Below are 26726 nucleotides of genomic sequence, written 5' to 3'. Positions count from 1 at the left end.
GCACTACAATAAATAGAGCCCTTGATTTGAAAAATGAGTTGGTGCATTTAGGCCACAAAAAGAAGGAATATAGCAATAAGTTGCAATGAACAAAATTAGAGGAAAACTAGACATCATCATAGTTGTGTTTAACTTTGGTGTAGATTCTATACAATGAATGCAAATGTTAGAAACAACCCCCCCCCTCCCGTGAACTGAAACTGCTGCAATTGTGAGCACTTTATCTGGCAATCAAATATTTTCCATATTTTCCTTTGATTTCCCTCATGCGAACAATGCTGGAGAATTCATAGACAAGCACGTGTGCTACATGCATACTTATGGCTCCATAAATAGAGGGTTTAAGAGGAGGAAAATATGATGCAAAAGATATTCAAGCTATCCTTCAGCTTCTTCAAGATGGATGAAATATATTCCCTGAGTTTCTTCCTTCCATGCCAACTGTTTCAAGAGTCAGGTGCTCGGAGGTTCATAATTCAAGAGGAATTACAGAAGAGAATACCAGGTCCACGAGACATTCTGTCCTCAACGCTATGCAAGCACCCATGGCCCCTTGCCAGAAAGGCCAATTTCCTTGCCATTCAGGCACAGGAACCTTCACAAAGAAACATCATGAACAAATAATTTGCCATCACAGGAGTGTTCCTGAGTTGCTCACAGCGCTGTTTGTGTTTCCGAATGAAAAATGCTTCCAAACATTTCCTAGGAAAGAAAAATGGAGATTTGTCTTACAAACTGATGCCAACATTATTAATAATGTGGCACGAAATTACATTAGATGTGTGTTTAGACTATAGCTTATATCAGATAAACTTTAGTTACAATTAAGTTATAGAATTTAATTTAACCATGACTAATTAAATTCAGATAAACTTTAGTTATAATTAAGTTATGGAATTTAATTGTAACTAATTTTTCCTTTTGATTTTAGAGAAACTAATGTTGATTAATTCTGTTTGACTTTAACCACTATGAATTCCGTATTACTTATGCTTAGATTTTATTATCTGTTTACTCAGAATTGTCTGCTGCCTCAATTTACAAATATTAGGCAATTTACACTACAGTGCAATACAAAAGCAATTCATTATAAAGTAGTATAATCCCGAACAAAGTAGTACAATACTTAACATTTCAATATAACCACCACTAAATTCAACCACAGCATGATAACATTTATTATTGGAAGGCCTTTGGGAAGACCAGTGTTTTAACTGCTGTCCTAAATATTAATAGGGCCATCTTGAATTTAGGGAAGCAAGCTGGTCCAGATGAAGGAAAAGATAGCAGGGGTTTAAGTCCAACTCCATTTATTTCCCTTACAGTGAGCACCACTGGGGTGGGCAGATCTGAATCAGAACAGAGGTCTCAGAGATATCCCTTTCTCAAGCCATGCAAGCCAGAGAGATAATCACCGACCACCTTGAATTGCAATTGGAAGCAAATTAATAATGTAATTCCTGCAACAGGCTAACTGTACTAACTGAACTTTATGAATGTTGTTCAGTAGCAGACCACGTACAACAAATCGCAACAATTCAAACATGAGGTGACTAGACCATGAGAGACAATAGACAGTACATCGGACAGAGGAATGAGTCAAATTCTTCATTTAATATCATTTTGTTCTTTTAACTGACCTCTTCCAAATTTTGGAATTCAGCACTACTATCTTCCAGAGATTCATCCGAGACAGAGACTTCAATCTGATTTGACCTCTGAGTAGGAAGAAATAGCTGGTTATTGTTTACAAGAATAATGTATGATAAAGCTTCGGAATTTATTTTTTAGTCAAATATCAGCACAGGATTTTAGAGGATTCATTTCATGTAACATACATTTCAATAAGTTCATGAATCAATACACATTTATGTAAGATGATTAACCTGGGTTAATGATTAACTATTTTATGGGCTTTTTCAGGAGCCATTGATAATGTTTCAGCCTTGTAAGACATACAATTAGCAAATTACAAGTTACAAACTGTAATTATGATATGTGTGTCATAGCTCTGAGTTGCACTAAATATACTTGGTGTGAACCAGCATTTCATATCTTAATAGCATAGTATAGAAATAATACTTTAGAGTGGTTGATATTTTAATCAGCTCTGTCATTATCTTTGTGCTTCAAATACGAGTAAAATTTTCTGGATTGTATAAGAAACAGTTGACAGGAGGTATTTTAAATGCTTAAGGAATAGAGCTGGAAAGATGTAAATGGAATTCATAGCTGGCAATCATCTTCTATTAATGTACTCACTCCAAATTATTAGATATCCCATGAAAGACAAGTCCTAGAATACAAGTCTTCTGTTTTTCAAAGTTTGGGGTAAAATGATTATTTCCCTAATTCTCTAATAATTTATTAAAGAAGAAACAGAGAGTGGAAATAATTATTGATTTAAAATATGAATATATACAACTGTGTTTAGATGCAAATATTCATATATACCATTTAGAAATTCTTTCATATTATGTAGGCTGATTTTCCTAAAACATTATTGAAGTCCTATAATTCTGTCTAAGACACAAAATCTAAATTCAGCTGTCTATGAAACATGAGCTTAATACTTAGCCAGCATCCAAATGATAACAAGATTGATTGAAATTTGTACATCTCTATGGTGTAAATATATTTGATATACAGGAAAGATAAAAGCATATAACAGAATAACAGAGTTGGAAAAAACCTCTACTCCAACCCCCTGTTCAAGCAGGAGATCCTATATTATTTCAGACAAATGGTTGTCCAATGTCTTCTTAAAAACATCTAATGTTGGAGTGCCCACTTGGAGGCATGTTGTGCTACTGATTAATTGTTCTCACTGTCAGGAAATTTTTCCTTAGTTCTAGGCGACTTCTCGTCTTGATTAGTTTCCATCTATTGCTTCTTGTTCTGCCTTCAGGTACTTTGGAAAATAGGCTGACCCACTCTTATTTGTGGCAGCCCCTTAGATATCATAATACTGCTATCATATCACCCCTAGTCCTTCTTTTCATTAAACTAGACATACTCAATTCCTGCAACCTTTCTTTGTATGTTTTAGTTTCTAGTCCCTTAATAATCTTTGTTGCTCTTTGCAGTCTTTCTAGAGTTTCAAATTCTTTTTTATATTGTGGTGACCAAAGCTGGATGCAATATTCCAAGATCATCTTGCTGGCTGGGGAATTCTGGAAACTGAAGTCTATACATCTTAAAGTTACTGAGTTGAGAAACACTGCAGTGGCCCATGAATTAAATGTGGTGATTCTTTTTTAAAATATCTCTTTTCTATTTGTGCGTTGTGTACAACATAGTAGATTTACTTTGAAGACAGATTCATTTGAACATTGAAGTATCAGGTGGTGTTTCTAAATTTTAATGTGCCATTAGAGACCAAACAAGCAGATTTTTATGTGTATGTGACCTTTCAAGTCAGTTTTGATTCTTGAAGACTATATAGAAAACTCTGCAGGTTTCTGAACAGAATTTTTTTTTGGTTTGCTATTGCCTTCTTCTCACTGGCCCAAAGTCACCCAGCTGGCTTTGCCTTTAACTACTATATCAACAAATAGATGGTTTACTTCGCAAATGATTCACCCTGCCATTTCATATATTCAAACTGTAAGTAGTAAGGCCATATTTATGTGCTGATGGTAGCAAGTCCATTTCTCATTCCAGTCAAATTTAGGTGGGATGGTAAAATATGCTCAAATCAGTGAAGGATTAAACAAATGCTAATAAACTAGTTTGACCTATATAAAATGAAGATACTGCTAATAGACCAAATTTTGGCCTAAGTTTATTTGTAAGAATAAACAGAACTGGCCTTGGTTTAGCTTTTCACAATAAAGGGAAGGAAGAGGAGGAGGAGGAGAACTTCTTCAATGGATGTTGTCTCTAATTTGGTTTTCACTGAATTTAAAATAAGAATTTATGTTTCCATAGATGCAAAAGCTAAGATATAAAGCGTAATTTGTCAATGTGATTAAATAAATAACAAGCAACCGTTTTCATTATATATTACATTTGATTTACACATATAGATCCATTTTTATATGTTTTGTTCATTATGCTTAGGTTAGACCAGGGGTAGGCAACCTTGGCTCTTTTATGACTCATGGATTTCAACTCCCAGAATTCCTGAACCATACAAATAGCTGCGCAGCAGCTCCCTTGTTGCTTCTGTTCTGTTTGACCTTCAATAAAGTAAATTGCTGTTTTGAACCTTCTGTCTCACTCAATGCCTGCAAAGAACCGGCTACACAACAGCATGCTTATTCTTCATTAGTATGTTAGCCAGGTTAATTGCTGATTCATACTCTGACAAGGTCTGGCAGAACTATGGAAATATGTATCTGCCTACATAGCTAAGAATAAGTGGTTAAAAGATAGTGAATTATTTATACCTGTTCTAGGACAGAATGACAAGTAGGTCTGCTGCTGTTCATTGTTGCAAATAAAACAGCATCATGGATGGTCACAAAGAGGTGACAAGGCTCAAGACCTCCTTCTTCAAAGACTCCACCTGTGCGAATGTCATCATACACTTGAGCTAATGAAAAGAGACAAAGTTAAAAATTACTAATTGTTATTGGACAAGGATTTCCAAAATCTTTTAAGTAAATGGTGTTTGAATACAACTCTATTGTTGCATCAATCTGAAGCTCAAAGATAGATTGAACAGGAAGCCTGAAAGAACTACACTGCCCCTACATGGTTAATGAACTTATTGAGCAATATACGGTACTCAAACACAGTTGATTTTACATAGCAGAACATTTTTCAGGGAACAGGAAAAACCTGTACCACTCAGGACTGGCTACATAACTTCTCTTTGAAAGAAGATAAATTTTAGCTCTGGCATGACAAGTCAGCCAACTGAGCATTTTGGAGAATTTAAAACTGTCCATCTCCATATATGTCACTTTTGGAAGCCTTGTGCCGTATAAACTGCCTTTTGGCCTGATCTTTCACCTATGGTTGAATTTAAATTCTTAAGCTATCTTGCATTTTAAAAATAACCCATACAACCCATATGTTTCTGCGTGCATATTACCAGAAGGTTATCTCAAGTAGTTTGATTTCATTTCTGCTCTTTTCAGGAGTAAACTTTGTCCTTGTCGTAGATAAGTAAAAGTCTATTTAAGTTTAAGTTTAAGTTTAAGTTTATTATATTTGTATACCGCCCTTCTCCTGAAGGACTCAAGGCAGTGAACAGGGCACATATAAAAATACAGAGTACAAAAATTAAAAGAGAATTAAATAGGAGCCCGAACTAAAACAATAGATAATAGTATAAAAAATCCGCAATAAAAACCCCAACACATCCCCCATCAGGCCAGGCCGGATTGCTCAAATAGATAGGTCTTCAGACCGCGTCGGAAGGAGCGAAGGTCAGGCGCCGTCCGGAGCTCAACCGGCAGCTGATTCCATAAGGCCGGGGCGCCCACAGAGAAGGCCCTCCCCCTGGGGGCCACCAGCCGACATTCTCTGACCGGTGGCACCCTGAGGAGGCCCTCTCTGTGGGAACGCACAGGGCGGAGGGAAGTTGACGCCGGCAGCAGGTGATCCCCGAGGTACTCCGGACCCATGCCATGTAGGGCCTTGAAAACCATTACCAAATCCTTGGATCTCACCCGGAAGACAACTGGTAGCCAATGCAGCTCGCGGAGCAAAGGTGTAACATGGGAGTATCAGGAAACTCCCAAGACAACTCTCGCGGCCGCATTCTGTACCAGCTGGAGCCTCCGAGTGGTCTTCGAGGGAAGCCCCATGTAGAGAGCATTGCAGTAGTCCAGACGAGAGGTCACGAGCGCATGAGTGACCGTACACAGGGCATCCCAGTCTAGATAGGGCCGCAACTGGCGCACCAGGCGAACCTGGGCGAAAGCCCCCCTAGTCACAGCCACTATATGATCTTCCAAAGTAAGCCGCGAATCTAGGATGACTCCCAAGTTGCGCGCCCTATCTACGGGGGGTAAAAGCTCACCCCTCATGGAAAGAGGTGGAATATTCTGAATATCCCAGGATGCCGGTATGCACAGCCACTCAGTCTTGTCGGGGTTGAGTTGAAGTCTGTTCCTCCCCATCCAGACCCAAACCGCCTCCAGGCAACGGGACATCACGTCGAGGGCATCACTGGGGTGGTTTGGGGTCGAAATGAAAAGCTGATGATACCCAACTCCAAAACCATGAATGATCTCACCCAGCGGTTTCATGTAGATGTTGAACAGGAGAGGCGAGAGGACCGACCCCTGAGGAACTCCACAAATGAGAGACCTCGGGGTCGACCTCTGCCCCCCTGCCAACACCGACTGTGAACGTCCCAGGAGATAGGAGGAGAACCACTGAAGAACTGTGCCTCCCACTCCCAATCCCCTGAGACGCCGCAGCAGAATACCATGGTCGATGGTATCGAAAGCCGCTGAGAGGTCTAATAGGACTAGGACAGAGGAATATCCCCTCTCCCGGGCCCTCCAGAGATCATTCACCAGAGCGACCAATGCCGTCTCCGTGCTGTACCCGGGCCTGAAACCCGATTGGCACGGGTCTAGATAATCCGCTTCATCCACGACCAGAGGGAGCTGATGCGCCACCACACTCTCAACAACCTTCGCAAGAAAGCGAAGGTTGGAGACCGGACAAAAGTTATTTAACACAGCTGGGTCCAAGGCAGGCTTCTTGAGGAGAGGTCTCACCACCGCCTCCTTCAAGACGGCGGGGAAACTACCCTCACTCAAAGAGGCAGATATAACCGCCTGGAACCAGCCTCGTGTCCCCTCCCGAGCTGTATAAACCAGCCAGGAAGGGCACGGGTCCAATAAACATGTGGTGGAGCTCAACCTCCCCATAATCCTGTCCACTTCCTCAGGGGTCACAGAATCAAACTCCTCCCAGATAACATCGACAAGACCGCCCGTGTCCTGATCGTCAGACTCTGCCCAGTTGGAGTCCAGACCGATCCGAATCCAAGCGATTTTATCCAACAGATGTTGACTAAACTCCTCGGCACGACCCTGCAAGGGTTCCTCCCTCACCTCCTGATTAAGAAGGGAGCAGGTCACCCTAAACAGGGCGGCCGGGCGGTTATCTGCGGATGCGATAAGGGCGGAGAAGTAATTAGACCTCGCCGCCCTTATCGCTGCGAGATAAGACCTAATGTGGGTTCTTAGTCGCAATCGGTCGGATTCGGATCGGCTGGACCTCCAACAGCTCTCTAGGCCTCGTCTCTGACGCTTCATCTCCCGAAGCTCCGCGGAGAACCATGGAGCTCGCTGGGATCTGCACCGGGTCAGGGGCCGCAAGTGTACAACTCGGTCAAGTGCCTCCGTGGCTGCCCTTTCCCAGGCTTCCACTAAGGCATCCGCATCCACTCATGCGCTTAAAGTGTTTTTGTCTTAAAAAGAACCTTTGAGTCAATGTAATTTTATCAGTTTTGAATTTATTTTTAAATACTAAACAAAAAAACAAAACAGGAGATAGCAAAATGAACCTATTGCTGGAACTGTGATTTTCCAGTCCCTGGACTATACTACATTGCATATGTAAACCCACATGTGACCTGATATAGTATGTGAACATTCAACTTTTGATATTTACCACTAAAAATAGTTCTGCCTCTTGTTAAATGGAAGTCAAATGAAGTTAGATATATGGGTTTATCTCTTGACCAACAAATACCAAGCAGTTTGTTCTATCAGCTATGTCATTAAAGTTCTTAAAATATTAAGTATCCATATTTGCCTTATTCCCCATCCTTTCAGTTGTTTTACCTGTCTTTCTATATTAAACTCTGAAAGCATGGATTCTTTATTAATCTGTAAATCAGCCTGGGCATTTTTCAGCTCGAACAGTATCACATAAATAAATAACTAATTAAGAATGAAATTCTTACCAGGTATATTTGCAAGAAAGACTTTAATCCCAATCCTTTGATAGTTGGTACATAGCTACACAAGAAGACAAAATGAGAGAGTTGTGATGGATTGATTTACATAGGTTTGGCCTTAGCATTTACAAGCATTCATTTAATATGCAGGTATTATATATCATATATTAAGCTCATTTTTTCCCTAAAAAGCCAAAGACAACACAGCACTGAATTTTCCAAAGTGCCCAGTTACTAGTGATGCAATATATAGTCTAAACCCAAATACTTAGAATGGGAATGGAAATGATAAGGCTCACTTTTATTTATAAGGTATATCTTTGAAAATGAAAATAACATTGTATTTGGTATATAGAATTGAAGCCACAATCTGCATCTCCTTATTCTGTGGCTTGCTATATACTTAGCCAGAAAGTTAAAATAACAATATAAAAACTCATATTTTATTTACTGAAGGTGCAGTATTTGTTTTTTTGTTTTATCAACAGAATGTTAATTGTTACTTTGGTTTCATAAATAATCTCCTGGCTTCTCATATGTGTTCTACAGAGACAATATCTGATTATACTTAGTTGTCAACTTTTCCAATTTGCAGCCAGGAGAACAATGTTACTTGTATCAAACTTTAGTCCCGATTAACCCTATTTAAACAGGACATTTTAAAGACTGTAGCTTCAGTGAACAAGGCAGGTTCCAAGAGAACAACACACCTTTCCCAAAGCTTTTGTACCCATCAGATCCACAAAGCAAACTCCACTCATGTCAAGAATAATGGTGTGGAAATTAACAAAAGGGGGTGCTATGCTCATAGGATCAATACTGGAGGCTGGAATAATGCTGCAGTTGCTGTTCCTATGATCAGCTGTGCTTCTTTGTTCACATGAAGTATTATTTGGACTTAAAGAGTTCACAGATGGGTTGAAGACAATATAGGAGATGCTGTTGCCATTGGCAGCTGTCTGGTTGTTATTGGTATCTGTTGGAGAAGTACTTTCAAAATCCTTCTGGAGTTCTTGCAGAGACACAGTCTGTAACAAAGAAAAGTAGTTATTTTACAAATGTGAGCCAGGTGCTCAGAATATTTTATGCATGATAAATATATGTGTAAATTCTTTTTTTTTCCTCTAGGATGAAAAAAATTCCATTTTTGCCTAGCCGTAGGAAACCTCACTTATAACCTGGATAATTGCTTGGTTACCTTGTCTTTTCTGAAGATAGATTTTAATTTGCTCGTTTTCTGTACTGCTGCTGTCACCTTTTCTTGATTTTTCACAAATTTTTTTCTGGCCAAGTAGACTTTGATGGGATCCACGCCAGTCTGTTTAGGGGAAAAAGAAATAGCTGCATTATCTTTCTACCTGGATTTTTGAGATATTTGAATGGCAACCTGGCATATAAATAAAGAAGTACTATTTTTTATGCAAAGACATAGAAAATAAACCAGATGGCCTCTACATAATTAATTATATAACCATACCAATATCTCTCTGGGAAACACTTAGGAAAATTAAGACAGAATTTGCATTATAAATGTTTGTCCACGGACTGCTTTTCCTTTCAATAAACTTCAGCAAGCAGACATTATATTTAAGAAGTTTGATGCAGACCTTCAGTAAAAATATTTTAGGGTGGACTAATGATAAAAGTACCACTTCCTCTAAAATAAAGCACTAATAAAAGAATTTAAACCAAAATGTGAAGCAGTGTATAAATAAGCACATTGTAGTAATAAAAAGACTTAAGGCAAATAACAATATATTTACTTCTTATGAAAAAGATACCAGAAGTATGTCAATTTGTCTCCTCTGTGTGTGTGTGTGTGCGTCCGTGCGTGTGTGCACGCGCATGTGTGAGTGCACATGCATAGATGTGTGCATGTGTATGTGTAGAGAAATGATTCAGCCTTTTGTTTCCAGTTTGGATATGTTTCATTTGGATCAAAATTTCTTACCTTTGCGATAACTTTCTCCCTGAATATTTCTGAATTGGCAAAGTATAGTGGGGAGCAGTAGGTGACAATTTTAATGCCTTCTATTTCTTGAACCTACAAAACAAGGGTGACAAATTTCAGTAACAGAATATTTCTTGGGACCAGCAAAATGAGTAGGAAGAAAAAGAAGTTAAATTATACTTTGTCTTTTTAAAATAATAATATCAACAATAATAATGGTTATTACTTTTCAATCACAGGTTAATTAGTGCAGCAAAATAAGGGCTATATGTTTGATGAGTATGTATATAGTACAGATATATAACCTCCATAGATCAAAGTGTTGCAATTTCAGGAGTATTACAAAGTCTTTTTCAGATTCTGGTAAATTTGTGACATAGAATGAAACTTGGGTTTTTCCAAAATAATTACTGCACTCTATTTTTTTAATGTGCTGAAAAAGGGAAGTTGTTTAATGCATGAAAAATAATATCAATTGTGTTACAGAATTTGATTTAATTTTAAATATGGTTATTATCTTCCACTTTCTGGTTCAGGCTGGAGCAATGAAAGTAAAAGGCGAACAAAAGAGCAGAAGGGTTTTATAGTTATTTCCAAAACCTCTTATTTTCCAATCGCATAATTGCACGAAAATCTTTGGTTGTTGTAGTCAACAGTGCTTTGGATGGGGTAAAGTCGGAAAGAAAAAAGAGGTTGGGGTGGACCTTTGGTGTTAAATTATGTTATTACATTTAAACCATTTGCCACCAAATATGTGATATGGTCTCATGAAGCCTAACATCAGATCATAAATGGTTCCTCCAAATTGTGCCTTGATTTTTTAATAATCCCAAACTATTCACATGAGGAACATAGGAAATCTAAGGATAAAAGAGTGACTTTTTCAATAATTTTGAAATAAGCACCAGTAACAATAATGCTGATTCACAGATCATGAAGCCATAATATTGTTTAAGCATTTTGCCTCTCAGTTTTTAAAGTATGGCTTCATTGGGAAAGGCTGCACATCATATCCAAAGAAAAAGGTTTTATAGTTTAGTATTATGTAGAAACCATAATCACTCAACAAAGTCAAATCTCATCAATATGGAATGAGGCTCTTTCATTATTTCCATTACCTTGCTGTAGACTTTGGGGTTCTTGTATATATCAGTAGAAGCTACAGGGCCAAGGACAGAACCATTACGACTGGGAAAGAAAATAATGAAACGTGAATGTTAAATAACAGGTTGCTAACAGATGCAGTTTACAAGAAATATGATGCACCCAGTAGTAAATGCAAAAGAGGAGGAGGATTTAAACGAATTAGGCACAGTAGTTTTACAATATAAAAGTGTGGTTGTATCTGCAGTTCTATTCTTCTCCCTACTGGTAATGAACTCAGAGGCCTAGAATTTTGGATGTACCAACCAGCACATCCAAAGACTGTTAGATTGGGGATAACAGAATTGGATTTTCAAAGAAAAGAAAATGTCAATGGTTTTCAGTAAATTTGATTAAAAAAAAGGAGAAGATTGCAGCCACAATATGACTGAAGCTCCATTACCATTTATTTTATATGCACTTGCAATGCAAATGAAAAGCAGGTTGAACTTCAGTCACACCACTGTAGCCACCATCTTGATTATTTCTCTCAATACCCTGTGAATTCCTCCGGAAGAAGTGGAAAATATGTGTGAATCAATACATTGTCTGAAGCATCCATTTAAAAAAAATCAGTTTATTTTCCCCCTTCTGATCTCATGATAAAGTTTTATAGATATATTTCAGAATACTCAAATACACTGAAATAAGAACTGAAAATGAAATAGCTATTGTGGAAATAGAATGGGATGAAATTTCATGGAGGTGGATATTTATTATATGTGGAGCTGGATATTTATTACAATACTCCTGCATTTGTAGGTAATCACAAATATATACCTCACAAGTAAATAATCACAGTACTCAATCACTAGTAAATAGCAAATATCACCAGTTGAGGGCAGACTAATGACAAATAATTATCTTCTTAAATCAGTGTTTTTCAAACCTGCCAATTTCAAGATTGTAGCCTTCAACACCCAGAATTCCCCAGATAGCATGCCTAATGCAGATAGGGAAGCCAGGATCAGCACTGTCAGCATCGCATGTACACTGTTCACTGTTGTAAATTCCTACTATAGAAAATATTCTCTCTATTGGTTTGTTTATTTACTAGGTAGTGAAATTCTCACAAAGTGGATTTTGCCAGCTTAATTTCATGAATGCAAGTACTTTATAATTTTTCCATCTTCTGATGCTTTGGACTGTAGACATGAGAAAAAATATGTCTTGTCCTGTACCATAAACTAAACTATAGGATTTCTGTGCTGTTAGAAACCAGCATCATTTGCCTCCTAAAAAATTACTTCCCTGGGAAGGAAGAGCAATGTTAAAGTACAGATCCATCCAATATCTGTTTTCCTCTTCTTTCCCTACTCTTTTTTCTCCTTTTGTATCATGTCTGTTAAATAATGGATAGGAATTATTCCATTTTACCATAATCTGTCCAGAACCTAAAAGATTGTGAATGCTTCCTAAATGTTAATTTACCAGAATAGCAATATTACTGCATAAGCACGTATGGATACTCCACTGACCAATCATGTTTTATCTGGGGCTCACAGAGAGGCTAGTACAGCACTCAAGACTGCTTTTCAGAAGTGAAGTCATGATGTGGAAAAGGTTAGTTTAGGTCAATAAACCCTTAACTTCTTACACTGAGCCTTTGATAAGCAATAAAAGGAATTTCCCTTGTGTAAAATGGCAGAAGTACTTTCCTATTCCATCCTTGGAATATGTTCACAGGAAAGACAGATTAGCAGTTTATTAACAGTGGGCAGTTCCTCCATGTTTCATTGACATTTTGACATAAATTATGGAAAATGTCTCTACTGATGCATTAATACTCACAACTGGGTGTGGAAAACTACCACCAGGATGGAAAAACCCACTCCCACAGCGAGTCCAAAAGGCAAGCCTAGGAAGAAAGCTGATAGGAAGCTCACCACCCAAACCATCTGTGGAAAGACAGAAACACAGCAGGTTATTTCCTTGCACCAAGCTCAAGCTTGCTGAAATGGATAAGGCAGAACATGTATTTGAAACATACCTGCATGGCTATGGCTTATGGAGACTACACTATTGCCTCTAGATAATTCAAGATCAGGTACTTTAGATGCATCACTAATATATATCTGAAAACTAGAAATGCTGAAGTCAAGATTCTGTTTTTCTTGTAAAGATCAACCTTGCCCTGCATGAGAAGAGCCGAAGCGCGGGACAATTTCTGTGAAGTGTTCATAAACACCAAGTCAAATTCTAAGACTACATGCAATGACCATTCTTTTCACATATTTGCTCTGCAGCAATGAGCAGTAGCATCTCTCTGTATATTATTGTAGAATAAACTTTCCCGTTCTTGAAAAATGCCCAGACACCATCAGAAAGCACTAATGTGATTTTTCCCAATTTTCCATTATGCTGGCCAAGGATAACCTCTGTAATAGTTTCTATTTCCCAAGAGGAATGGCTAGCAGAAATGTGTAACAGAAGAAATTTGTGTGTGAATTTTCCTTTTTCCTTCTTTACCCTCTTTTCTTCCTGATTCTTTAAATAACAACAGTGATGGATTAAACTCTTTCATTGCTCTTGGAATCTTTCCAGCAGAAAAGTTAAGTATCAGTGCTTTAAATCACAGCCCTCTCTTCTATTTTTAAATTTGACCACCAAAGATTATGAGGGTATTATTCAGGCAGGGGGAAACTTTTGTAATTTTGGGGGAGAATTGGGTGGTTAAGGTATAAAACAGGCTGTGCAGGACATTAATCAAATTTATTTTACACATTTGTTTGCTAACACCACAGAAATGTGTGCTGATCAAAGGCAAGATTTGGTGGTGCTCTGTGGACTGCAAAAATGGGCCAGGGGAGGTTGCAGGGACCTTCGACTAGCCTGCTTGCCTAGTTTGCTTTAGATAAAAAGAGAATTTAGTTGGAGCGGAATTCCAAGAGTTACAGAATCAATGCCTCTGAATTTGCAGGCCGATGTGAACCACCCTCTGCAATGCTGAGTATAAATTTATGAAATAAAAAGGCAGGATCTCTCTCTCTCTTTCTTTAATAATGAAGCAATTTCTGAATGTATATATGCATATGTAATCTAGTGTTATACAAAATATCCAACAGCAAACATTGAGAGATTTGCTTTTTTCATGATAAAAAATTTGGAACATTTTCTACTTTTGTCAATAGAATTTATTTCAATCAGTGCCTAGTACTTTTATCGTTTTCTTGTTAAGGCCTTTCCTTCAGTCAGTGGAAGGTCATCTCTGTTCTAGTACAGCAGCTTCAGAGTGTGTTCTAGGCACCCCTGGAAATCCCTGAGACCCTTTCAGGGGGTTGTTGTTGTTGTTAGTTGCGAAGTTGTGTCAGACCCATTGCGACCCTATGGACAATGTTCCTCCAGGCCTTCCTGTCCTCTACCATCTTCTGGAGTCCATTTAAGCTCACGCCTACTGCTTCAGTGACTCCATCCAGCCACCTCATTCTCTGTCGTCCCGTTCTTCTCTTGCCCTCAATCTTTCCCAGCATTAGGCTCTTCTCGCAGGAGTCTTCTCCAGCACCAGAGTTCAAAGGCCTCAATTCTTTGGCACTCAGCCTTTTTTATGGTCCAACTTTCACTGACATACATTGCAACTGGGAAGACCATAGCCTTGACTATACGCACTTTTGTTGACAGGGTGATGTCTCTGCTTTTTAGTGTGTTGTCTAGATTTGCCATGGCTTTCCTCCCGAGGAGCAAGCGTCTTTTAATTTCTTGGCTACAGTCCCCATCTGCAGTGATCTTGGAGCCCAGGAAAATAAAATCTGTCACTACCTCCATTTCTTCCCCATCTATTTGCCAGGAATTGAGAGGGCCGGAGGCCATGATCTTGGTTTTCTTAATGTTTAGTTTCAACCCAAGTTTTTCACTCTCCTTCTTCACTCGCAACAAGAGGCTCTTTAGTTCCTCTTCACTTTCTGCCACATCATGGGGTATGTGACATTAAATAAATAAATATTTTAAAATGTCTCCATTTTAATTTCTAATACAATAAATATTGATTGATATAACCTCCTGAAGCCTAAGCTCTTTGTGGTCTTCAATCATTTATAAGAATATAGAGGGTCCCTAAGCTGAAATGTTTGAGAACCACTGTTCTAGTAAATCAGTTACCTTATGGAAATTTGGGTAATTTGCTTCTAGTCTCATGTCTGCTATCCATGTTCTCAGCTAAAAATTTTCCCATGTTAATCCTTTTTAAGATATGTTGATGTTTAAACTCAACATGTGCAGTAGTAATTCAGGTCTGGTATTACATATACCCTAGATTAGTTCAAGTTTAATTTTTGTAATATCAGCTCAGATATACTTACTTATATCCATGCATAGCTAGTTATGAAATCACAAAAAATTATTTTATTAGTAAAAAATTGGTATCTGGCTAAATGTGTCATGCAACTTATACAATATGCCTTTTGTGATATACGGTGTCTTTAAAATAAAAAAACATGATTGAAATACTTCTCTGTGACAAGTGGATTAGATTGTTTTAACAAAGCTCCTGAATTTTTTTATGATAAGATTCCAAGAGGAAATTCTGATGTACAGAATGCAAAAAATAAACACCTTCAATATAAATAAAATATTTCTGTAGGTTTTTGCTAATGTTTTATAAAACAGTGACTTAACTTACACTAAAAGGTATATTCTCCTTTCTCAAAATATTCTGATACTCACACAATCCAACTTGCTTTTTTTCCACAGGTAATATGGATCAGTCAGTTGCTTGAGAGAATTCTTCAAATTTACAGCTATCAAAGCTCCTAGAACTGCCTGTAATGGAGATTACATGATAAAATGAATGACAAAATCTGCACAAATATGTAGGCAGCCCAGTGTATTGCCTGTTTATTTGTAAACAGCTAGGAGAAGTTTATAGAAGCAACCCAAAAGAAGTATATTTGTCAAATAACATGAAATGGAATGTGACTTAGGTCTTTCAGATATGGGCTGCAACCATCTGGGTAACCACAAGATGGCAGAAAACACTTCTCTTATATAATGTTATAAGCCCAACGTTTTAAGCCCAAATTTGGCAGCTCTAAATATGAAATGTGTGTCCTTCCACAGCACTTGATCAAAGTACTGTGTTATCATTATCATAGTCCATGTTATCATATAGAACAGTACTACTGGACTCAGATAACAGAATAAAGAAAAGTAGCTGCACAATCATACACAAATATTCTTGAAATTAAGTCTCAATAAATAAGACTTAATCCCAAGAAGTGTATGTAAAATTGCTGTCCTAATATCTATATTTTTTTTAAAAAAAGCTTATACTCTAGTTCATGTTAGTTTGTTATTTCCAGTTCCTCTTTCCCTTAAGCAAATCCTTTCTTGAAATTAGTCACTTAGTTGCTTTCTTATGATTATATGGAAAGCCACTTAACAAAGGTTTCTGATCTTTCCAGTCCCCATGACCCTTAGTCTTATTGTTTTGGGATGATGAAAAAACAGTGACGCAAAATATTTGATGTGTGTCGGTGTGAACTTTTTGCTGGTTGATATATGTATTTCAGCTTCCAAAATCTATAAAAAACTACTATAGAAAGGAGGGTGGAATTTTGGTGCAAATAATACATGAGCAAGGGGACTCGGTGGCTCAGTGGGTTAGGATGCTGAGCTCGTCGATCAGAAGATCGGCAGTTTGGCGGGTCAAATCATGAGTGCCGCATAACAGAGTGAGCGCCTGTTACTCGTCCCAGCTTCTGCCAACCTAGCAGTTCAAAAGCACGTAAAAATGCAAGTAGAAAAATAGGGACCACTACGGTGGGAAGGTAACAGCATTCTGTGCGCCTTTGGCGTCTAGTCATGCCGGCCACATGACCACGGAGATGTCCTCGGACAAGCGCTGGCTCTTTGGCTTTGAAACGGAGATGAACACCGGCCCCTAGAGTTGGAAACGACTAGCACACATGTGCGGGGGAACCTTTACCTTTACCTTTAAGGGGGGATGTTTTGTAGTATTTCTACTAAATCTAGTTTACGGCTTTTGTCATTGATTTTTTTGGGGGGGGCTTCCTACTTTAAAATAGAGCAGTTTAGAAATCCTTTTGCTTGAAATTGTCCTACTTCAAAGGAAATTATATTCTACCTAAAATCTGAAAGGCAACTTGTTTAAAAGTCAAACAACTTAGGATATTTTCTCATATAATTTGCCCTTGACTGCAAGGAAAGTTACAAGTTGTTGACCACCTTGATCTTCATTCCAGTTTACAATGTCTGAAAATCATATTTATTTATTTATATAAATATATTTGTTTTACAATATTTCAGTGCCACCCAAACATGAGATTGAGTAGTTTAGCAGTTGAAAGCAGCCGTAAGGCCAAGGAGAAAATGGAAATGTCCTAGTTTCTTGGGAAATGGAATAGGCAGCATGCATTAAAGTTCAAATGTGTAGGAATGGGCAGATTGTGTTTGAAGCAGACAACCTGGATGAACTCAAGCCATGAAGGCCTTTATACATAATAACTAGCGCCTTGAATTGTATGGGAAACCTGTTAATAACCAGAGCATTGACTGAAGGAAAGGTGTCTGTTGAATCATCTTTTAGCTATCAGCACATGGGCCACCACATTTTCTACCATTCTTTGAAATGACTTCAAAGGCAGCCTCAAGTAGACCACCCTACAGTTGTACAACCATGAGGTATTAAGGATATGAGTCACACTAGCCAGAGCATGTAACTCTAAGAACAGTCAATTGTGGTGCCTCAACTAAAGCCAGGTGAATATTCTCCTGGTAGCATCTCCCACCTTCTATTTCAGCAGGAGCCATGAATCTAAGAGAACCCCCTGATCATGGATTTGGGGGTTTTCGGGGGGAATAATTTCATCCCGAGGCAGAATTGGAGCTTCTAAGGAGGCAGATCATTTATGGGCAAATTATTACTGCATCATGTAGTAGTTAAACTACTTGTTTTACTCCCTAAGTTTCTAGAAGTTTGGTCAAGTGTGTTGTTGCATCTTCCGTTCAGTTATTTAAGTTATTAGTATATCAATTCAATGGTCTTGAATTTGCCTCTAACATTTGTAATTTGGCAATCACACAATGTATTCACAAAAGTGCAGTTCCCCTGTTTAAATCTGTGATGAAAATGTTTTTAAAAATGAGGCAATAATTTTGATAAACATCATCTAAAACTGATCTAGTGATTTGAAGATTTACCTTTGGAAGAGGGCTAAGATAGCTTCCCAAAGACAACATGGTTATCATTACCACCATTGCTACACAAAAACTTGCCACCTGAGAAGAGAAAAATAGCTTATTACAAAAAACTATTTGGAATTATGTCATAATATATTCCAGTTTAGGAATAAAAACCAGAATAACTGATGAAAGGAAGTGTCATGAAACAATGATAGTTTCCTGTCCTAATTTATAACAATGCACATTTTAACTTCTCCTGTGAAATCATTGAAATAATAGCTTCTGCTACTGCACTGAACATTTCTTCTGCATTAAAGAAAAATCCCATTTAACTGAATGTTAAAGCAGCTCCCAGAGAATGAAAACATGTAATGATATTAGAATAACCATAGCACTTAAAATTATATACCGCTCCATAATGCTTTATGGCATTCTCTGAGCAGTTTACAATATCAACATATTGTCCGCAGACAACCTGGCTCCTCATTTTACGACCTTGAAAGGATGGAAAGCTGAGTCAACCTTGAGCTGGTCAGAATTGAACTCTTGGCTGTGGGCAGAGTGAGCCTGCAATACTGCATTCTAACCACTGTGTCACCACAGCTCCTAAGCAGTGAATTTTAAACCAGAAATTAACTGGTTTATCTCACGCCTCAATTAAACCTCAAGAGAAGACAAGACAAAAAAGAACCTCCAAGATCTTTTTCAGATTAGAAGGGATGGACAACCATTGGGATTTCTGGGGTTTTGGGGGAAATATGGAATACCAACGTTCTCCATCACCTTGCAGCAACAACAAATAATCAGTTTAAAAATACTAAATAGATTCTAAAAAACTCTGGGAATTAGACTGAAAATAGAACCTTCTTTTGCAGCACAATTATTTTTAACTATATTATTCCCCAAAAGAAAGAAATGTTATATAAGCCAATGAAGTTGAATGAATCTCCTGGAACTATTACTGATGAAAAATGCAACATTATATAATATTTTGAATCTTGCTTGAATTTAAAACTGAGAGTGCTAAAGAAATAGCAAGTGCTAGCTGGCAAACTGGTGTAGTGTAATGGAGCAGAATAATAAAGAGATGTGATTCCAAATCAGTAAGGTGGTCTTAGCTGTACCACTTCATCTCCATCCTATAGTATGGGAACGGTAATACCGATCTACCCAGTATGATTAATTAAAGCAGTGATAAACATATAAAGTTTTAAATATTAATTATTAGAGCTGTCCAATACTTTGGATTTGGTTCCAAAAAGGTGCTTTGGAAGGCATGAGGTTGCAAAGGTAGCATGTGCCTGGAACTCCTTCAAGCAGCCACATCTTTTTCTGCGTTCACATAGCACCTTTCCAGAATTGAATCTAAAGAATTGCGTGTTGTTGTTAGCTGCGAAGTTGTGTCCGACCCATCGCAACCCCATGGACAACGTTCCTCCAGGCCTTCCTGTCCTCTACCATCTTCTGGAGTCCATTTAGGCTCACGCCTACTGCTTCAGTGACTCCAGCCAGCCATCTCATTCTCTGTCATCCCCTTCTTCTATTGCCCTCAATCTTTCCCAGCATTAGGCTCTTCTCCAGTGAGTCCTTCCTTCTCATTAGGTGGCCAAAGTATTTGAGTTTCAACTTCAGGATCTGGCCTTCTAAAGAGCAGTCAGGGTTGATCTCTAGGACTGACCGGTTTGATCGCCTTGCAGTCCAAGGGACTCGCAGGAGTCTTCTCCAGCACCATAGTGCAAAGGCCTCAATTCTTTGGCGCTCAGCCTTTCTTATGGTCCAACTTTCACAGCCATACATTGCAACTGGGAAGACCATAGCTTCACTATAAGCACTTTTGTTGGCAGGGTGATATCTCTGCTTTTTAGTGTGCTATCTAGATTTGCCATGGCTTTCCTCCCCAGGAGCAAGCATCTTTTAATTTCTTGGCTGCAATCCCCACCTGCGGTGATCTTGGAGCTCAGGAAAATAAAATCTGTAAAGAATTGCATAGCTCTGCCATATATCACTAGCAGAATCTAATTTTCTGGGAGTTCCTCATCCTTCTGACCAATTCTTTAAGAATGGCAGTACAAATTAAGTAGAGAAACAGTATCTCTAGATCTTGCTCAAATTCAACACTCAGCAGCCTCAACCACCATGGTCAATTGCAATATGGAGGGCCAGAATTTCCCAGCTATTTCTTACAAATATTCTATATTAATCTCAACATGACTCAAGAATAATGGGTTTAGGGAGGATGCTGAGAACTTTAATTCTGTATTCCCAGAATTATCTTAAAGAGTGAAAAAATGTCTAGAATTCTTTTCACAAATAAATCTTCCCATTATGGAGATGACATGGCAAACAAATGATAAACAACCTGAGATTTTCCACCAGCTCCATCCACAGCTAAGGTGACTGAAAGTGCACAGCAGATCACATGGATTTTAAAAAAGGATCCAAAAAAGTTACTGCAGCCCAGGGCCAACATTTCCTGTGGAGACAATGGATTAGTCAGTTAAGGTTGTAGAAAACATCAAGTCATTGTTCTTATGGTAAGTTTCTTTTGGTAACACTTCACTGGAAATAGAAATAGGTCAGTCATTAACCTAAATCTGGTCCCTCATTTGTGGGTGACATTATTTATACAAAGACTACCCCAATTAAGTCTTCAGAATCTGCTATCCCATTGCAGGAGAATCATTCACCACAACACTCCACGAGGATTCTTTCCACTCATTCCAAAATTATCCCAGGATTCTCTGGGTCACATCAGTCACATGTTTGGAAACTTTCAAGCCAAGGCAGTACTATCTGCCAATTTAAGTCTGCCACCCAAGTGAATCATCTTTTCAGTCACTGGGGTAAGAGATAGCATGTCATGCAGAAATGGTACAGCTGACTGTAGTGATTGCTTAAAAGGCCAACGTTGTGCAAGTTAGTGAATATGACACCTCAATGGCATTCTCAGATGACACCATTCTGAGTTACTCTTCAAAGAAGTTTGATTAATTAGACTAAAAATATTTACCAACTGAAATCCCTTGAACGATTTGCTCCAGATTCTTCTCTGAGGCAAGTCAGCAATTATGAAGCAATTGAATAAAGAGTAATAATTATCAGGTTCTTTTTGGCTGCCTGACACCACAACTTCTATGTACAGGGGTCACCTAAAACTATGACACAGGGAAATGGAGAAATGATATTTCTTCCTAGCTTCCTCCTCCTCCTCCAGTTGTTATTTATTCAATGTAACTTACATCCTGTTCTTCTACATGTAACTTCCCAATCAACTTACCTGAAGCCAAAAGGTAGAGACAGTTAAGCTGCTCCACCCAACAGCTGTCTTTATGAGGTTGTGTTTTCTGTGAAGCAATCTACTGTCTCAGAGTAATACATGCCATTCCCTTTTGGAGGGAATACAGTATTGAGAAAATTGTCCAGTTGGTTTGCTAACTTACTATCAGAAAGAGATTGCCTTGGAAAAGGCTAAGTTACAGTGACCATTTTTGTTAATAACTTCAAATCATTTACTATCGGCGTACTTTGCAGTTTTCAAATTATTTAAAGAATTTTATTTACTGACATAACCAAACTGTATTGTTTATAGATTACATAATCTGAGATGCTACAGGAGGGTGACACTATCCAATAAGTCTCGCCTACCTGTCCTTCCATAAATCTAGTTGTGTCTCTCTGAGGAAGATAATAATCAGTAGTCCTTGACTTTCAACTGGTTGCTTAGCAACTGTTCAAAGTTACAATGGATATCCCCCTTCCCCCAGAAACAACTTACATCCCAGTTCTGAAGTTCAGATAGCTACACCTTTCAAGGCCATGTGATTGCATTTTGAGTGCTCAGCAAGTGGCCTGCATTTACAGCCATTTGCAATGTCCTGGGCTCCCATGACCATAATTTACAATGTTTTGGCAGGAACTGGTGTTTCCTTCCAGTTTCCAGAAAAAAGTGACCCATAGTGAACAATGGGTTTGGTTATGACTGTGGCATTCTCTTTATGACCCCTGCAAAAAAGGTCATAAAATCAGGTCATTCATGTGATGACCTGCTTTATAACCATCACGACTTATGATTGATTCTTAGGCTCAATTATGGTAGTAAATGCAGGACTATCTATATTTAAATTTCCAGCCTTGAAAATGGCAGCAGTAAGCCCTGCAGTCATATTCTCTCTCTCTCTCTCTCTCTCTCTCTCTCTCTCTCTCTCTCTCTCTCTCTCCATATGTGTGTGTGTGTGTGTGTGTATGTAGATCTTTGGTCATTCGGGTTTTTCCCCACGTAGAATTGGAGATATCAGTTTGTATCTACATACAAACACCTGCGAAAACCTCAGAAAACATATATATATATATATATATATATATATATATATATATATATATATATATATATATATATATATATATGTATGTATGTATGTATGTATGTATGTATGTATGTATGTATGTATGTATGTATGTATGTTAAATGTTTGTTAAGCATTCAGAATACACTTGCTTAGTCCCAGACACAGGACAAATCTTATTTCCTGTTTCAGCCTAGCCCAAGGCCATCTACAGGCTGTAGCCACAGCAGTGGCAGCTCATATTTGTGTAAATTTTTTGGCTTGCTAACAAAGAATCTGTCTCCCTTTATTCTTTGTTAGCAAGCCAAAAAATTTACACACACACACACGCACGCACACACGCACACACACATATATATGTATGTATGTATGTATGTATATGTATATGTATATGTACACACACACACACACACACACACCAGTTATCATGATTACCTGATTTGGGTCCACATCATAGCCATGCTTATTCCCAAGGGTTCTGCCCATGGCTAGGTTGATCACATAGCCCACAATGGCAAGTGAAAAAGCTGGGCCAATCATATATTTCCATTTGCCCACTAATGGAAGTGTGGCAGATGGAAACCTAGAATCAAAAGAATAAAGAATAAAGACAAGCTTGATATAAAAGCCCACACATCAGTTTGAAACTAATAAATCAGACTAGGACATTTTGTTTTTAGTATGGGAACAAAATTCCGTACCAAAATTACAGAATTCCATATGGATTACATCTGGAGTACACCGATTGAGGAAGACTGCAGTCATTTATAAGCAAAAGTATGGCTGTCAAATGCAATATATTTAAGGACAACTAAGACTGTAGAAATATCCCTCTGGCATGAGGTTCCCCCCCAAGATTCAAACGTCCCCCCCCCACACCATCCTATTGGTGTTTCAAAGGACCCTGGCGTTTATCTCAGATTTTTGGTGAACATGACTGAGCCCTCCTTTCCTTCTTTTATTTATCTATCTATCTATCTATCTATCTATCTATCTATTTATTTATTTATTTATTTATTTATTTATTTATTTATTTATTTATTAATTAATTAATTAAATTTTTATACCGCCCTTCTCCCAAAGGACTCAGGGCGGTGTACAGGGCAATAAATATTAAAAAACAAAATACAAAAGTTAAAAAACAATTAAATATTATGCCCGATATATACAATAATTAAAACCATGTTAAAACCCCAACCCCAACCCCATCAAACCAGGTCGGATTGCTCAAATAAGTAAGTTTTTAGATCCCGCCGGAAGGAGCGAAGGTCGGGGGCCATCCGGAGCTCAACCGGCAAGCGGTTCCACAGGTCTGGCCCGCCCACAGAGAACGCCCTCCCCCTGGGGGCCACCAGTCGACATTCTTTGATCGGAGGCACCCTGAGGAGGCCCTCTCTGTGGGAGCGCACTGGACAGAGGGAAGTTGACGCCGGCCGGAGGTGTTGTTGTAGGTAATCTGGACCCATGCCATGTAGGGCTTTGTAGGTCATTACCAACACCTTGAATCTCACCCGGAGGGCAACTGGCAGCCAATGCAGCTCGCGGAGCAAAGGTGTAACATGGGAGTATCGGGAGACTCCCAACACAACTCGCGCGGCTGCATTCTGCACCAGTTGGAGCCTCCGAGTGGTCTTCAAGGGCAGCCCCATGTAGAGAGCATTACAGTAGTCCAAACGAGAGGTCACAAGCGCATGAGTGACTGTACGCAAGGCATCCCGGTCCAGATAGGGCCGCAACTGGCGCACCAGGTGGACCTGGGCAAAGGCCCCCCTAGTCATAGCTCCAATATGATCTTCTAAAGAGAGCTGTGAGTCTAGGAGGACCCCCAAGTTGCGCGCCCTATCTACGGGGGGCAATAGCTCACCCCCCATGGCAAGAGATGGAGTAATCTGAATTTCCTGGGATGCCGGCACGAACAGCCACTCAGTCTTGTCAGGGTTGAGCCGAAGCCTGTTCCTCCCCATCCATCTCTCTGCCATCTTTGCTTTTACTTTCTTCCTATCTGAATTTGTTCTCTCTGCCATCTTTGCTCATTTTTTTATGGTTTTCCTGTTTAAAATGTTTTTAACAATTTGTAAGTTACCCAGAGTCGTTAGGAGCTGGGTGACATTTACCAATATGTTTGATTAATTATTAAATTATTATTATATCATTTTTTTATTTGGTATTTTTCTGAGTTCCCTGAAAGATGTATAGCTAGAGGGGCCCTGCAAGTTTAATATTTTGCAAACAATAACTAGGCATCTGCATTACTAAGGCTCAGTGTTCAGTAATTGCAAAGGTAAAAGTGTTCCTGTCCAGTTGTATCTGCTCATCACCAATTCTTGGCCAAGGGAACCAGCACTGTCCAAAGACATTTTTAATGGTCATGTGGCCAGCATGGCTATATGCCAAAGGTGCACGAATGCTGCTACTTTACCACTGAAGTGGTACCTATTTATCTACTCACATTTCCATGCTTTCAAACTGCTATCTGGACAGGAGCTGATGCAAGGAACGAGAGCATTCCCTGTTACATGGCACGCAGGTTGTCAACTTTCCAGTTGACAAGCTCAGCATCTTTAACTGCTGAGCCATCTCACCCCTCTTAGTGTTCAGCAGCCTAAGTAAAATAGCTGTAACTACTGAACTACGCTAAGCCCTTATGACTTTCTTAGTGTACTGATAAATACAGTAGCTTTTGATCCTGTAAGTAGAAATTCCATAACAATATTAATGGTTCCAGCAGAGATGGTGTATGGACATGAAAAATGTAGCATAAAAGCAGTGCATGAATTAACCAAAGAACATCTAAAGATCTATGTTTCTCACAATCTTCTGGAAATTACTCAAAAAGCAATGAACTGGGAAAAACTAGTTTATTGGTTTCCCAGTATTTCCTTCGGCACAGCAATGCAAGCAGTGTAAATTTATAATTAGAGCACTATAATGAGTTGTCACCTGATTTACATAGCAATAATTATTATGCACACTGTCATTATGCTAAGTCTGTAATTTATTAGTGGATTGACTAATTATCATTCAAGCCTTGCAGATATTAGCACGTTTAGTCTGCCCTACTTTCTACAAAATTTTATGTTACTTGTAAACCTAAACCTAAGTGATATGATAAATGGAACCATTGGAAATTCTAAGTTAAAGTTGACTTGTTTTCAAAAAGATTCATCATTTCCTTCCTGATACTGTTTTCTTAATTAGAACTATCCTGTAATTCAGGGGTCCCCAACCCCCGGTCTGTAGCATGCCAGCAACCTGTTGTGATTAAGCGTCAGCCTGTGATACTGGCAACTGAGTCTGATGATTCTGAAGAGGAGGAGGAGGAGGAGGAGGGGTTTGGAGAGCCTTTGGTATCAGAGGGAGGCTCTGATGCACTGCAGGACTCTCAGCCTGGCCCCTCCCATCATGTTCCTCCTCAGACTCAGCCATGTGAGCACAAGGTATTGGATGTAGATGATTCACAGCTGGATCTATTCAGGGACACTAGGAGCTGGAGGCAATCCAGCAGAGCAGAACAGAGGAAGGCAATGAGGCAACTCGGTGAGAGGAGGAGAAGGCAATGAGAAGCCATGCCTTGGGACTGCTGATAAAAGGGGAAGGTGTGGGAGGTGCTGGTTCCTGAAGGCAACCGTTTGAAGATCTTCTGCTAGAGTCCTGGTCTGTTATTCCTGTTTAACTCTTGTTTGAACTGTTTGTTTAACTCTTGTTTGAACTTTTGATTTCTTTGTAAATAAATTTGGCTGGGTTTTTCCAGCCTGTTGACTATAAAAAAGGGGTTGTCCCTGACATTCAAACAGGGCCGGTCGTAAGCTGGAACAGAACACAACCAGTCTGCACAGTCTGCAGGATGCAGGTAGCACACAAAACCACACACCCTCCAGTCCACAGAAAAACATCTCTCCATGGAACTGGTCCCTGGTGCCCAAAAGGTTGGGGACTTCTAACTCTAGTATTTTTAATTCATCTTCATTTTAACTTGTGATGTTATATACTTTAATACTTACTCAAGAAACATCTGACTTAGTAATGTAACAAATACAATGGCACTAAAGAGATAGCTTCATTAGCATATTCCTATTTGGAGGAGAATAATATTTACTTACCCCATATTAATAAATCCAACAATTGGCATGTCGTATTTCTTAGGCATATTAAAACTTCCAGAAATGGCCGTAGCCACAATGACCTGAAGTCAAAGCATAAGAGAGATTTTAGCTTAGTCAGGTCTTATAGTGATGTTAATCAACATTGAAACTGCATTCTTTCAGAATATAATGCATGT

At 38.8% G+C, this 26726-nt stretch overlaps 1 protein-coding gene across 1 annotated transcript in view; it reads right to left on the bottom strand.

The window, feature by feature from the left end:
- Window positions 1-654: 654 nt before the first annotated feature.
- Window positions 655-26726, bottom strand: part of SLC26A9 (solute carrier family 26 member 9) — a gene marked incomplete at its 3' end in the record, with an annotated part of 44034 nt that continues 17962 nt past the window's right edge. Inside the window, exons 7-20 of the mRNA XM_081323667.1 lie at window positions 26548-26630; window positions 22883-23030; window positions 20464-20577; window positions 18123-18200; window positions 15627-15722; window positions 12759-12865; window positions 10943-11012; window positions 9825-9917; window positions 9072-9191; window positions 8584-8901; window positions 7880-7934; window positions 4392-4537; window positions 1641-1718; window positions 655-702 (exon numbers count right to left, since the gene is read on the bottom strand). Of these exons, the coding sequence (XP_081179793.1) occupies window positions 655-702; window positions 1641-1718; window positions 4392-4537; window positions 7880-7934; window positions 8584-8901; window positions 9072-9191; window positions 9825-9917; window positions 10943-11012; window positions 12759-12865; window positions 15627-15722; window positions 18123-18200; window positions 20464-20577; window positions 22883-23030; window positions 26548-26630 (1554 nt within the window). The remainder of the gene's footprint in view (window positions 703-1640; window positions 1719-4391; window positions 4538-7879; window positions 7935-8583; window positions 8902-9071; window positions 9192-9824; window positions 9918-10942; window positions 11013-12758; window positions 12866-15626; window positions 15723-18122; window positions 18201-20463; window positions 20578-22882; window positions 23031-26547; window positions 26631-26726) is intronic.

This window comes from Vipera berus (genome assembly GCF_964194415.1).
Source record: "Vipera berus genome assembly, chromosome: 3".
NCBI lineage: Eukaryota > Metazoa > Chordata > Lepidosauria > Squamata > Viperidae > Vipera > Vipera berus.
Note: the sequence above shows the minus strand (reverse complement) of the source record. Positions and strands in the feature narration are given on the sequence as shown.